The 13,216-nt window shown below is 36.9% G+C and overlaps 1 protein-coding gene across 1 annotated transcript in view; it reads left to right on the top strand.

Annotated features, from left to right (window-relative positions):
- Positions 1-13,216, top strand: part of SEC63 (SEC63 homolog, protein translocation regulator) — a 59,712-nt gene that overhangs the window by 20,569 nt on the left and 25,927 nt on the right. Inside the window, exons 4-8 of the mRNA XM_048297449.1 lie at positions 1,833-1,945; positions 4,259-4,320; positions 7,668-7,726; positions 8,464-8,514; positions 11,040-11,148. Coding sequence (XP_048153406.1) covers positions 1,833-1,945; positions 4,259-4,320; positions 7,668-7,726; positions 8,464-8,514; positions 11,040-11,148 — 394 coding nt within the window. The remainder of the gene's footprint in view (positions 1-1,832; positions 1,946-4,258; positions 4,321-7,667; positions 7,727-8,463; positions 8,515-11,039; positions 11,149-13,216) is intronic.

The following is a 13,216-nucleotide window of genomic DNA, read 5'->3' as shown; positions in this document are numbered from 1 at the left end:
GGCAAAACCCCCCCTGAACTTAAAAAATGATTGAAGATTGAACTTAAAATGGTTGCAGATGCAAGCACTTTAAAGTTTTGATGCACGCTAATTCATTTCTTCTTTGCATTCACACTCTAGTCAAGATTATTTTTTTATTTTATGTTAGCATATCAGTTTATAACAAGAGGCTTTTTTTTTTTCTCCAGAGAAGAACCACAGCACCAACAAAGTGAAGATAATGTACATACACCTGATTTTATATGTAATATCAGCAGTGTGTTTTGAACATAGAGTAGCTCTTTTTGAAGCACATCACTTGAATTCACTAATACATAAGGTGCTCAGATATTAATGATCTATTTAACAAGTATCTGTACTGCAGTTTTAGAGATGGGATCCAAGGCATAAAGATGAAGCTAAGAGTGATAATAAATTTGATTCTTTAAGTAAGACAATTGGGGCATTAATTATTCTTTTTTTTGCAAGTGTTTAATATAGTCACGCTCTGTGTTCCAAGCAGACTGACGCCAGCTGTCCAAGACTACTGTAAGTCAGGCCTAACCTCTGTAGCCTGGCTTTGGAAAATGAGGAGTAAGCAAGTAATGTAGAGGGAAGGCTTGTCATCAACTTATCAGGGAACATACGCACTCTCTGTGTCAGAGAGAAAAAATTAGTTTTGTTTTTTTACAGGCAGCATTCATGTGAACCATGAAAACACATCTCTACTCTAATAGCTTGGGGTTTTTTTACTGTCCTTTTTTATTTTCCCCCTACTTTCTAGCTTCTGCTCCTTATCTGGCATTCTTCATCTAGTCTTGAACCACCTGTTTTCAGTTGAAGGCTAATTTATAATGAAGTAAATTCATCCTGTGCATTAAATGAGGCAGGCATGCTGTTGAAAAATAGTGTTGGAATATGGCAGACTGTATAAAGTGAGATAAAGTAACAGCAAGTGAAGCCTCAGGATAGTTTAATTTCTGGTTTAAATTTATTGAAACAGTACTATCATCTGTAAATAACTTCTTGTGTGTTTATTATTCAGTTAAGGTCAGCATGCTAGGCTTCTCTGGCACAAAATATTGAGAAGTATTGTGGTAATTCTGGTGTGAAACTTAGCAGATAACATATAGAAAAAACTTTAGCTGAACTTACTATAAAGTTTTATGGGTTTTCTTGAGTAGTGAAGTTCACAGTCCAAGCAGAAAGTTAATGCACAGGGGATTGTGTTGGTGGCATTTAACAGCATGCTGGAGTAGAATAAAAATCAATCTTTCTCAGGTATAGGTAATGTATTCCCTTTGTTCAAGAAGTTTGAAATAATTTATGGGTAGGATGATTCTAGTCAAAGGCATTTTTAAGTGGCAGGGAAATCTGCTGTTTCTGGTGACTGACATTTATTTCTGCATACAAGCTGCAAGTGGACCATCATACTTGATCTATGAACTCTGGCTTAAATAGAAGAATATTGCAAGTGAGAATTCCTTGTATTCATGAATATGTTTAAGATTCGTCAAACAGATAAGAAATCCTTCCTTTTTTTTTTTTTTTTTGTTCCTATGGATGGATATGCAAAATAATCCAGAAAAAAACCCCCAGTATTCTGTTATCTGAATGTCTTTTAGTTAGACTGTGACTTCTGTCTTTATTTAAAAACATAATGGTTATAATGTTATCAGAAAAATAATAATGTTTTCATGAAATATATATATGTAGTTTCATGATCCTGTGTTAGAATATAATTCTTCAGTGAATGGTTCAGAAAAATACTACACAATGTATATTAGGATTATATATAAGAATGAATTTTATTTAAGGTATTTATTAATAAATGCAAACCTTTCCTTTTGAAGGGAGCAAGTATATCGGAAATAAAGAAGCAGTACCGTGCACTATCCCTAAAATACCATCCAGATAAAGGAGGAGATGAAGTTATGTTCATGAGGATTGCTAAGGCCTATGCAGCGTAAGTTTCTTTTTTGCTTATGAAAAAAGGGAATCATGATATTATGGGGAGGACAGCCTTTACAATAAGAACAAGGATAGCCTAAGCAGGCAGGAAAAAGTGTGTTCAGATATGTAACAAAAGCCAAACATGTCTTCATGCAGTGTGTATTTGCTTTGTACAAGTTAGGAAGGATAATTTGTTTTGCACCTGTCAGAGTGCTGTAAGGTGTTAGTTCTTTGTGTTAACTTTCATGTCAGCTAGGAAATGTTTCCAGTATAACACATATCAAATCTTAAAGATGACAAAGGTCAAAATGGGTGTTGTGATTTTTAACCAGCCAACTCTGTGACAGCAGTTTTGAAGTGATGCTTAGAAAATAAATATGCTGTTCATTTTACCTGGTGGTAAAGCCAAAGAGTAAAAGACAGTACTTTTAACTGTTCCATCCAGTGAAAAGGATGTTTCATTCTGGATCTGACTGTTTTCTCTCAGCTCACCCCTGTCCCTTTCCATTTGTGCTTGCCTTGCAGTCCTGATTTTTTACTTGGTGACTGTGTTGTATTACCTGTGTGGTTCTTAAGAGCTGAGTCCTTGAATCTGCTTTTCCTCTAGAGTGTTTTATGGTCTTATCTCTTGCAGCATTTTTTTTTTTTTTTTTTTAGTATCTGAGAGATGTCTAATATTAGAATTTGGTATAAAGGAAATCAAAATACAGGCATTTCCATACATAGGTCTATCACAATACTGGTGGGATTCCCATTACAGGTATCTCTAATACACTCACTGTCACGATGCTGATGGGAAGGCATGTGTGGCTTGAAGCCAAGTGGAGCCCATTGTTCTCTTCAGAATTCTAGTTGTCTGGTTTTTATACTCTGTTGGACTGAGCCAGGTATTTACTCCCCCCATGTTGATGTCTCAAACTTGAAACATTCACACTTTTTTAATGCACTCAAAGAGAAATGTTTATACCACCAGTTGATCCCCTCAGCTGTTGATAGGTTTTTTATGTAAAACAAAGGCCACCTTTGTGTCCCCTTTGTGCTGAGGTGGAGTCAACTTCTTTGCAGCAGATGTGCTGAGTCACTGTGGTCATGCAGAGCTTTGCAGCATGTCACTGTTGCCCATCCCCACTGAGACTTCTTCAGTTATTGGGGTTTACTGGGTCAGTCACATCATCCGAGAACCTAGGAAGTTGGTGACTTCTGCCTTGAAGTCAGTTGTGTGTGTGGTTAACCTTACTGATTGAGAGCCCTGTTTGGGAAGAGGTGGGAAAGAGAACCAATATCATGCTTGCTTGAGCAGGCTGGAAATCATACTTTTTGCTTAAACACATCTGTATCACTTTGAAAATCTCTTCAGTAGGAAATTCTGGTATGCTTTTTTGAACTCCTGAAACATTTACATTCTTTGCTTTGCAAGCCAGTACTCAAACACTTGGTGCTGCAGTTCAGTACTTCAAACACTAGAGCAAGGGCCATGGCAGAGGTATATTATGAGGTAAATGATGGTGAAGTTCCTTAGCCATGCTGTCTTGAAAGAATATTAAAGCTGCCCATTTGGTGAGTCTGCTTGTCAACAAATGGGAGACTTAGAAATGATCAGGAGAGGCCTGACTTCACTGCATTTCTTATGTGAGACAAAATACAGTGAATGCCTGGTATTCCGTTTTCTAAAGCAGTATTCTTCCTCCTAGTAACAGGGATTCTGTTGAGGTGGCATACAATTGCCAAAAAGCTGTCATTACTGAACAGGCACAGAAGCTGTAAGATTTAGGAGGTGGTGTCCTATTAAATAAAAGAAAAATAAATTATGAAAGTAGAGATTTCCAGGAAAAATAAAACAGCGACAACCAAACACAGGCTGTCAAAGGCTAAAGGTCTAGAATAAGATAAAGGCCCATATGGACTACTTCTGATCAATCAACTCATCTTCCATATTTACCTTCCTTCCAAAAAAAAAGGAAAGTTTCAACCTTTGTCTTTCAAAATTTGCTGCTCTGTAACCTGGCATCAAAAAGTATTGTGTGCTGATGGGTATGCAGTTGCTGTCATGAAAGGGAGGTGTGATTGTGCCATCTCCTGCGTGTGCATCTTCTGTGTCTGATTTCTTTTCCTGTCAGAGTGCTTAAAGAATTTGTGTATCAAGGAGGAATACAGCAGTATTTCCTAATATTTCCTGTCAGATATCATACAAAATAATAGCAGAAGCTGTTTAGCTTTCCAAACCACCTCTAGAGGATAATATGACTGCCACATTTTAAAGTTTCTGTTTGTTAATGATTTAGAGAAATGTTTTCTGTATTAACTTAATATCTCTTCTTGTAACTAGTTTAACTGATGAAGAGTCACGAAAAAACTGGGAAGAATTTGGTAATCCAGATGGACCACAAGGTAACAACTATGAATGACAGAAGTCCTGTAATCACTGTACATTGGGATGTGTAATATCTCATCAGTCAAGAAGCATGCAGAGCTTTATATAATAACTTTCTGCTGTGATTAAAGCAATGCATCTGACCAATTTTTTTCTTGTGAAACTGGCTCTGGGGGGCTGATGGCAGGGAAAGGCAGGAAAGAGTTGGCTTTCACAGTTCTCAAACTTCTTAAAAAAGAAGGATTTTCTTAATTAATCAGCTCAGTAAAAATCTAGAGAGACTTGCCAATATTAATGGAGGTATAAGCAAAAAATAGAATACTGCTTAGCAGAAACTGATTTTAAACATTTCTTGGTATTTATGATCAAATACTAGAGATGTATATTGAAAAATTAAAAACTAGCTGTAGTGCAATAAACACACTTGGAAAGGATGTACATAGGGATATTGTTTCTGGGCAGGTAGCTACGTGAAAATAATCCTGATGATGGTGTGTCAAAGTTATACAGTAGGTGATCCAAGCTAAACAAATTTAAGACTGGAAGTTAATAATTTTCCCCTATTTGCAGTTGTGTGAATTGCTTGTAAAACACCTTAGTGATTGTTTAAGTGGCCTACTAAGGAAAAACGTTGTATATTTCTAGCTGGTACTTATTACAGGCAGAATGGAAACCTGCCATTTGTTAGGGCGAGCTACACAACATATCTGTGTGGAATGAGTTACAGCCAGCTTGGAAATAATAAATGGAATTTGTAACTTAATTCTGAAGTTACAGGATGACATGAGGGTACTCTGTCATCTGTTCTGTAAATTCTTCTGAATTATATCCACCCAACATAGAGCATTAATTTTTAAAGTTAAAAAAACCAACCCCAGCCTTTGAACTGGTGTTTCAAAGAAATAAGAAAATCTTCCCTCTTCCTTCAAAAAAACAGCTTTGCCAACTAAATCACAGTCTGACAAAGGCATTTCTGATGGACTAAGGAGGTAGATCAGCTTCTTTAATCGCTGTGTTTTATAGCGTAACAGATTTCTGTCAGCTCCTAGCTTCTAGTACTTCCTTTGCTTGGCAAATAAGAGGTCTCTGTCCCTCTAGCTACAAAATACAGATAAAATCTTTCTTCAGAAATGCTGTCACAATATCAGCAAAACGTAAATTTTAATAGCTTTCCTAGGACCTTTTGGGTGCTAAATTGTTTTTCACATCCATAAGCTACTCTCTTAGTGTTGCCAAGGCATAGGATTTGAAGTTAGGCAGTTGTGTAAGTGTCCTTGAATGGACCTGAAGCTGTGTCTTCAAAAGAAAACTCAGCCAAAACTTGAGAATTACAAAGCACGAAGATCCTTGCTTGGCTTAGTGATTGCTTTCACAAACCTAGGAGACTTTGGATTCCCAGAGGGCAAATGGAAATGTTTTTTGGCAGGGTAGCAGTTTGTACTGTGAGCGTTAAGCCTCTTGCTCTTCTGAAAACCCTACCTCAGACTACAGTGGAATTAGAATTCTCTGGTTTATTTCTAGACCTCTCATTGTTTGAGACATCTGAAGGGTGGGAGAAGTCCCTGAAATTTTCTCTCTCCCTCCTCTATTCCCTAAGCTTGTTCCACACAGAAGTGTGAGGGGCTTTCTAATTTAATGAAATTCATCTTCTCTTTATTTATACATCTGTGGTGTAAAAACATGTACCCAAGCTATGTACTCTAGTCTTCTAGTTCTGTATAGGCACAGGATGGATACAATCCCTCACAGAGGTATTTTCAGGACTGAGATGAAGCACATCTGGGGTTAGACATGTCCAGCCAAGTTCGATGTGGTACATCCCACCCTCTGTGCCCAGGACAGAGGAGCAGGGAGCAGCATTCCTCTCTATCCAGCTGAGGCAGTGTGAGGCCAGAGGCAGGCAAACAAGAGTTTTTTGTATTTGCATGACTTGCTCCTTTACTAAAAGTAAATGCAAAATCATTCAAAGAGTGTTTACAAACAGGTGAGAGGGATCTGGAGAGTAGTCTACTAAAAGCAGACTATCTGAAGATAGTCTACTGAAAGTACCTTATGATTAAAAGCCTGTTTTCACATGGTATTTGCCAGTGCTTCAGCTCAGTGAGCATGAGTGGGGGGCAAGGAGACTCTCAGACCAGAAGAGAAAGAGTTTTTTTTATTGAACTACTTCTGTTCGTGGAATAGTTTGAAGCTACAGTCCTAAAGGTCAAAAATATTGTAGTAAACTGAAATTTATTCCATCAGTAAAAGACAGATTTTTAGTAGATTCTTCTAAAAATCCATCATCATTAACAGATAAGAGTCTGGAGACCTTCCTTCTCCAGAGCAAGGCATTTCCTGTAACTCAATGTGGTAAATTCATGGGGTATTATCTGGTTGAACTCCTAAGGTTGAGGTATGGTCAGGCTTGTCAGATGTTTGGTAATTACAAATAGTAATTTTCAACTTACAGAAGTCACATTCGGCTTGTGTATAGCAACTGTTTATCTGAATTGATGGCTGTCACAATCTGTTGGAGATAGTATCAGTATAGTGCCTAATTACATAGGGATCCTAGTCTGTCCTTATTTGAGGCATTGCTCCTCATGGACAACTGCTAGTACTAAGGAAGGCATGTTGTTTTTATTTTAAGCAGGTCCATAAAGTCTTACTTTCTTTTCTTCTCCCCGCTGGTTTCCTAGAACTCTTAGTACTGGGATAGATAGTGTTTGCAAAATTTAATTTGTTATCACCAGTGTCTGAAGACAAACTGTTCTATGCTATTCTCTACTCAGATCTGTATGCTGGAGATGTTAGAGATTCATGTCTTCTATTTTCTGTAGCCTAACTCCTTTTGAATTGAGAAGTGTTCCTTTTTCTTTCTTACCAATCACACAAATTTGTACTGATAGAGGGTTTTGTGTTTACAGTTTGCAGCTTAGAACATTTTGTTAGAGGGACAAACCAATAGAACTTCGCACAGAAGTTATTTGCTCAGACCATTTTCTTGCAGTTCATTTGTTTACTAAACTATATGTGTTTAAACTGCTGAAAACTCTGCAATGCAAAACTCATAAATCTTTCAACCTGTGAAATTTTTTTATATATATATATTAATAAATCTTGCCTATATTTCACTGCAATATGTTAAGCTAAAACATTTGGTATTTCAGGTGTTGGATTTAAGTCTTATTTTATTGCATACTTGGTGTATTTCTAATTTGTTGCTTGATTTTGCTATATTTGTTAAAATTTTTCTTATTGAAGTAATAAACATGGTGGGTTTTTTTGTGGGTTGGTGGTTTTGTTTGTTTGTTAGACGTAATACGACTTCAAAATATTGAGAAACGTTTTTATAGTGAGTTTCTGTTCTTTAATCCTGCAGCTACAAGCTTCGGTATAGCTTTGCCAGCTTGGATTGTGGATCAGAAAAATTCAATTCTGGTGAGTCAGCTTACTTAGCTCAAGATTTTAAGGTGAACTTTCAAGTGTTTTTGAAAAAAATTTGCTTAATACTGCACATTTTTAGTCAAAACATATTAATACTTTGGTCCAAATGCACATCTTCGAAGCAAATTTCAGGAGTCATAAGTATTAGAGTAGCTTAAATCTAACCTTTGAGAGCAAAGTATGAATATGTTTGGATGGATCTCATTCCAATGATAATGAGGCTCTGTTGTGGTCACCCCTGCTACAAAGTGAGTGTTTGCTCTTGCAAGGAAATACATTCAGAGCTGTGTGCTGTGTTTCTATAGTTCCGTTTGGTTTGCTAGTGATGCTCTAATCATACAGTATTTAAATGTTCTTCCTGTTGCATTTGCTGCTGCAAGGTATTTTTCTTAACCACTTGATTTCTTTTAATCGTCTGTCCACTGCATCACAGTTTAGCTGCCAACTTTTTAATTATTAAAGAAACTGACCTGTGACCATGCGTGAATCATTTAAAACTGATTCATACGTGAATCACGCTAAACTGATACTCCTTATTTAAGCCCTACCTAATTATATTACTTGTAAGTTGCTCTTCAGAAATAATGACAGCTATTATGCAGTAAGCTTGTGTTAATTTGTAGTAAGCTTGTGGTAGTGCTACTTGACTGTATTTTAGAAAAAAGATTAAACAAGAGTGGTATTAAGTAGCCACAGTCTCTAATACAGTATGTTTTGCATTTTTTCTGTAGGTGTTGTTTGTATATGGATTAGCATTTATGGTTATTCTTCCAGTTGTTGTGGTAAGTGTTATCTGATTAATATTCTACTCTCAGTAACCAAGTTGTAAACTTAGACATTGGGTTGCTCATTCTTACCTTTCCTAGAGAGCACAAGTGAGCTTTTTTTAAAAAGGTGGTGTTTTCTTTTGTCGTGAAAAAAGTATAGCTGCTGTAGAGTTTCCAGAAAAATGCAGTGCCATGATAGAGAGGGGACTGCAGGGAAAATATTAGATATCACAAGAATTGATAAATTATGTAATTTGTCTTGTAGCTTCTTTTGCAAGAAAATTGAGGTGATGAGCTCTAGAGGATATTCAGTGGTGTTACAGTAGAGTCAAGACTGAGATGTCTCTAGCTGTTGGTGCTAGAATGATTACTGCAGGTGGAACAGGTGGTTGATTTTTTTCCTGGCTGCCTTTGTTTTCATAACTTCAGTTTTTGTTGTTCTTCTGTACACCATGAGATGTCTGCACTTGAGATTGCTTTGTGTGAGGAATCAATTGCTAGGTGATTGTTACTTCAGGGCTCAGGTTTGCCCTACAGTATTGCTTTTGAACCATGTCCCTTATCCACCGATTGTGCATTTGGGGTATGGCATGAAGCAAGACTCAGAAAGCTGACACTGAAAAACCCCTCATGTTCTTGAGAAGATTTTCATTTGAAAAAGTGTCCTGAGGTCTTGGCAGCTGCTTGCATCATTGTGTGCAGAGACTCAGAGAGACATTATCCCTTCCCTTTGAGTTTTTCTGTGTGATTGAAGATTCAGTTTAGAAGATTAAATGTGGTGATTTCAACAAGCTGTTGAATAAAAAGTTTAAAACCCAGGGTGCAAAAATTTTTCATACCTTTCCCTTTAGGATTCGGTTGATGTCTGTTGATGCTTTTTTGTATACACATACTTGTAGTGATTTATACTAGGTTTATCATAGCTCAAATGAAAGGAAAACAGCCTTGCTATTGGTACAAAGAAATGTTCTGAGCACAGGAAAAATAGTCTGCCTGCCTCTTCTTGCTCCATACCAGATGTAGACTTGTACATTCACTTGTCGCTGTAAATTTCTTTTATAGTCAATGAAGAGGAATAGTAATTTTTATGGAGCAAGTTATTTTATCATTTGATTTTAAAGTAGACATACAAGGTAATTCATGCCTTTAATGGGCCTGTTTCTTTCATGAATCAATGAAGTAGCTGAAATTCCCTACAGTGTAGTCATCCTATATTTGATGGACATCTAAAATAAAGGAAGGCTACTTCCACCCTTTGAATCCAGATTAAAGAAAAACGAAAATACTGATAAGTGTTTTATAAGATTAGTTCTTTCCAGACCTCCACTGACCTAAATAATGTCCTGTACATAAGGCAAGAGACAGGAGCTGTATCTGTAGAAGCAGTTAGGGCAGCCTTTTTCATGTAGGTTTGGACTGGCTAGTTACATTTTTCTTCCAATACCTGTACTTGTACAAATATTTGATAACTATGGGATTATAGTTAATTTTTTAATGCAGAAAAACATTGTAGAAAGTTGTGTACTGTTTTGTGCCAGGGTTCATCTATTCATGGAGGACTCAAACCTAATTTATTAAAAAAATTGTTGGAGCTAGTCCTTGAGCATTTCCCAAATAATTAAGTAGATTGCAGAATTCTTACTATAGTGGGGGAATTCACTATTATTAAATTAATCGTAGTAAGCATCATTTACTACTGTACTGCTTGTTGCTCTTTGCTTACGGTAAACTTTACAGTAGATTAAGGAGTATCTTTGATGTGTTTTCTTATATTAAATGAGCTTTGCTTACAGGGAGGAGTTTAATGAACAGATTGGAGTTTATAACCCAGCACACCATTTTTCTGAAAATATATTGGATGGTACAACCACTGTAGAGCGAGTTCTGTAATTTGAGTCACTGGTGTAATGCTGATTAGGCAATTATCAGAGTGTTGCTGAAGGTTTGGAAAACTTCTTCTGTCAACCTGAAGGTGTATGGCTTAATTCTGAAATTTACAGCAAGGGCCCCATGCCACCTCCAGATTCCCCTTCTGAAAAGCATTTTCTGATCAGGGGACTTAAATCACAATTTTGCAAATTTTGTCACAGTGAAAGAAATGTCTTTGTTCTCAGTTTGATCTTGGTCTGCCTAAACTAGGTTTGAGTGCTGTGTTGCACTGTAAGGAGCTACCACATCATATATAGAAAGTGGTAAATTGAGTGAATTTACTGTTTAGTGAATTGATTAAAACAACCAGAAATAAACCAAGCAGTGTATATGTGTGCAGGTGTATATGCTGGGGGAAATTCTCTAGGCTAGAGGTCATTTATAAATGTTTAACATTAGATTCTCTCAGATTAATTTATCAGTGTGCTTTTAAAGTTTGTGTCAGCAAATATTTTTTGTTTCCCTCTCCTTTCTGAAATTCAGTTAACTTCAACATAGGCAAAATCAGTTGGGCTGAGTTACCTGGTTGTTGACTGCATGAGGTCATGCAGTATGGCTGTTTTGATGCTTCCTTGTAGCTGACATCAGTCTGTTCTTGTTGAATATTTCAGGGTTCCTGGTGGTACCGATCAATACGATACAGTGGAGATCAGATTCTCATTCGGACAACTCAAATATATACATATTTTGTCTATAAAACCCGGAACATGGACATGAAGCGTAAGTAAAAGGCATCTTGAACTGTAGATGTTCATCTGGAAGTGTCACTCTGGTGACGTTAAAATACTCCTATTTCATAAGCTTTATTTAGCTTCTCATGCTTCTCATTCCTTTAGAGTGTTTTTAAAACTTAATTCCGTCGCAGGCGAAGAATACTCTGTAAGAAGACTTAAATATTTGGGAGAGGGAATTGTATAGATCTATACTTATGTCCATCTATACATTTAACAAAAAAAAAAAAAAAAGAAAGAAAAAGGGGTACTGTATGTTGGGAAAAACATACTGACCTGCCTGTAGCCCTCAGTTGCCAGTAGGAGCCAACCTCTCTGTGTTTTCTTCTGTTAGTGTAACAAAACAGGCTTTGGAATTTTTTTAAGGGCTTCATACAATTTTTATGTGCATAAAAAATGAAATAGCATTTCTGGGTTTTAGATATTAGAATAGAGAGCTAAATTTCTCTTAAAAAATTGCTATCAATTCCATGTTATTTTGTTACTTGTTTGTAGCTTTCAATATACTTACTTTTCTTGTCTACTCCCTTATTTCAAAGGAATAACCCCCCCCCTCCCCCCCCCCCCCCCCAATTTTTCTGGGAAAAACTGTAGATGTATTACGTTGGGGGCTGGCATGGGCCTGAAGAATTGGCACAGTACTCCATAATTCTAGATTGGATTTAACTAGACTGCATGCTCAGAGCAATTGAAAAGCAGAACAGAAGAATCCCCAAAACCTTCTGAAAGAGGGTTCATAAATATATTTTCTTACTTCTTTGAATTGCGCTGTTTTTCAGCTTTAAATTTGCTGGAAGACTGCTGAAATCTGCTCTTGATCCATCCTTTTCCTACAGAGCAGAAATGCTCCACAGATGATCCAAGAGGTGTAGGGGATGAGAGTATGGAAAGATGTTAGCCTTCTATTCACAGGACACATGGATTTGTGTGTGGGATTAGTTCTGACCGGTTTATACTCTGTCATACTCCTATGCTTTTTCCCCTCTCCAGCCAGGTGAGAAAAGAGGAACTGGGGTAGTAGGTGAGACGTTAGAAGTTTAGGGAGATCGCTTTCTTTCTCCAGACTTGTCGGTAGTAGATTATTTCATATTGAACCTTGCTCAGAACCCAGCCTTGAGAGGCTTGCCTTGTGTCTCCTACAGATTGGTTAAAAAGTTAACTTTAGGTTTAAGTGACCTTATTTAAGGACTTAACACTTTTAGGTAGTTCCAGGATCAGAGGCAGGTCAGTTTTTTCTGTTGAGGTCTGTTGTGCAGTCTGAATGAAAACTGAGGTGCAGCTGAGGTGGCTTAGACAAACCACACAGTGATCATGTAAGGCTTTTGCTTGGTTGTGAATTCCATTGTAGTGTGGTATATCAGTGTCAGCAAATGTAATCAAACAGGCTAGAGAAATGATGGGACAAATCTGCATGACTTGCCTTGTTTTAAGGAATTTTTTCAGGCTTCAGGACAAACAAACTTTTAAAATTTTCTTTCCTGGAGATTTACAGTTGTTGATCTTAAATAATGGGAAGATATTTGTAGTCATCTGAAAGTCTTCAATATGCTGTGCTGAGGAAGTGAATAGATAATCGAGCATGGAAATGAAAATTGATGCTCAGTGAATTGACTCACTCTTAGTTTGAATTCACTGGGCAGTGCAGGTAGGCAAAAATAACTTTGACTTGCTCATAAGAGCACTTGTTCAAAATTTGAGAAGGAAGCTGGAGTGACTACTGGTGAAAAAGTTATTTTAACTGGAGCAAATGATTGTGAGCTCTCTCTGATTGTCTATGGCTGGGGGGTCTGATGCATTCATGAGCAGAAAGCTCACAATGAGACTAAAATATCCAGTTGTCTAGGGCTTTCATTTTAATTACACTACAGAATGTTTTGTGTAATATGGATTTTCCTAATCACATTAAGAAAAGAGCAGTCCATCATCTTTGTGCAATTTGTTTGCAGGATTATTTATTGAACTGCTTTTCTAATAATTAAAAGAATTTTTCTGTTGAATTTTCAATGCTGACTGAACTGAAAATGGAGTTGAAATTTTATCCTTCCTGCCTCCCTCTT

The sequence above is a fragment of the Corvus hawaiiensis genome, chromosome 3 (genome assembly GCF_020740725.1).
Source record: "Corvus hawaiiensis isolate bCorHaw1 chromosome 3, bCorHaw1.pri.cur, whole genome shotgun sequence".
Taxonomy (NCBI): Eukaryota; Metazoa; Chordata; class Aves; order Passeriformes; family Corvidae; genus Corvus; species Corvus hawaiiensis.
This window is presented reverse-complemented; position numbering and strand designations above follow the sequence as displayed.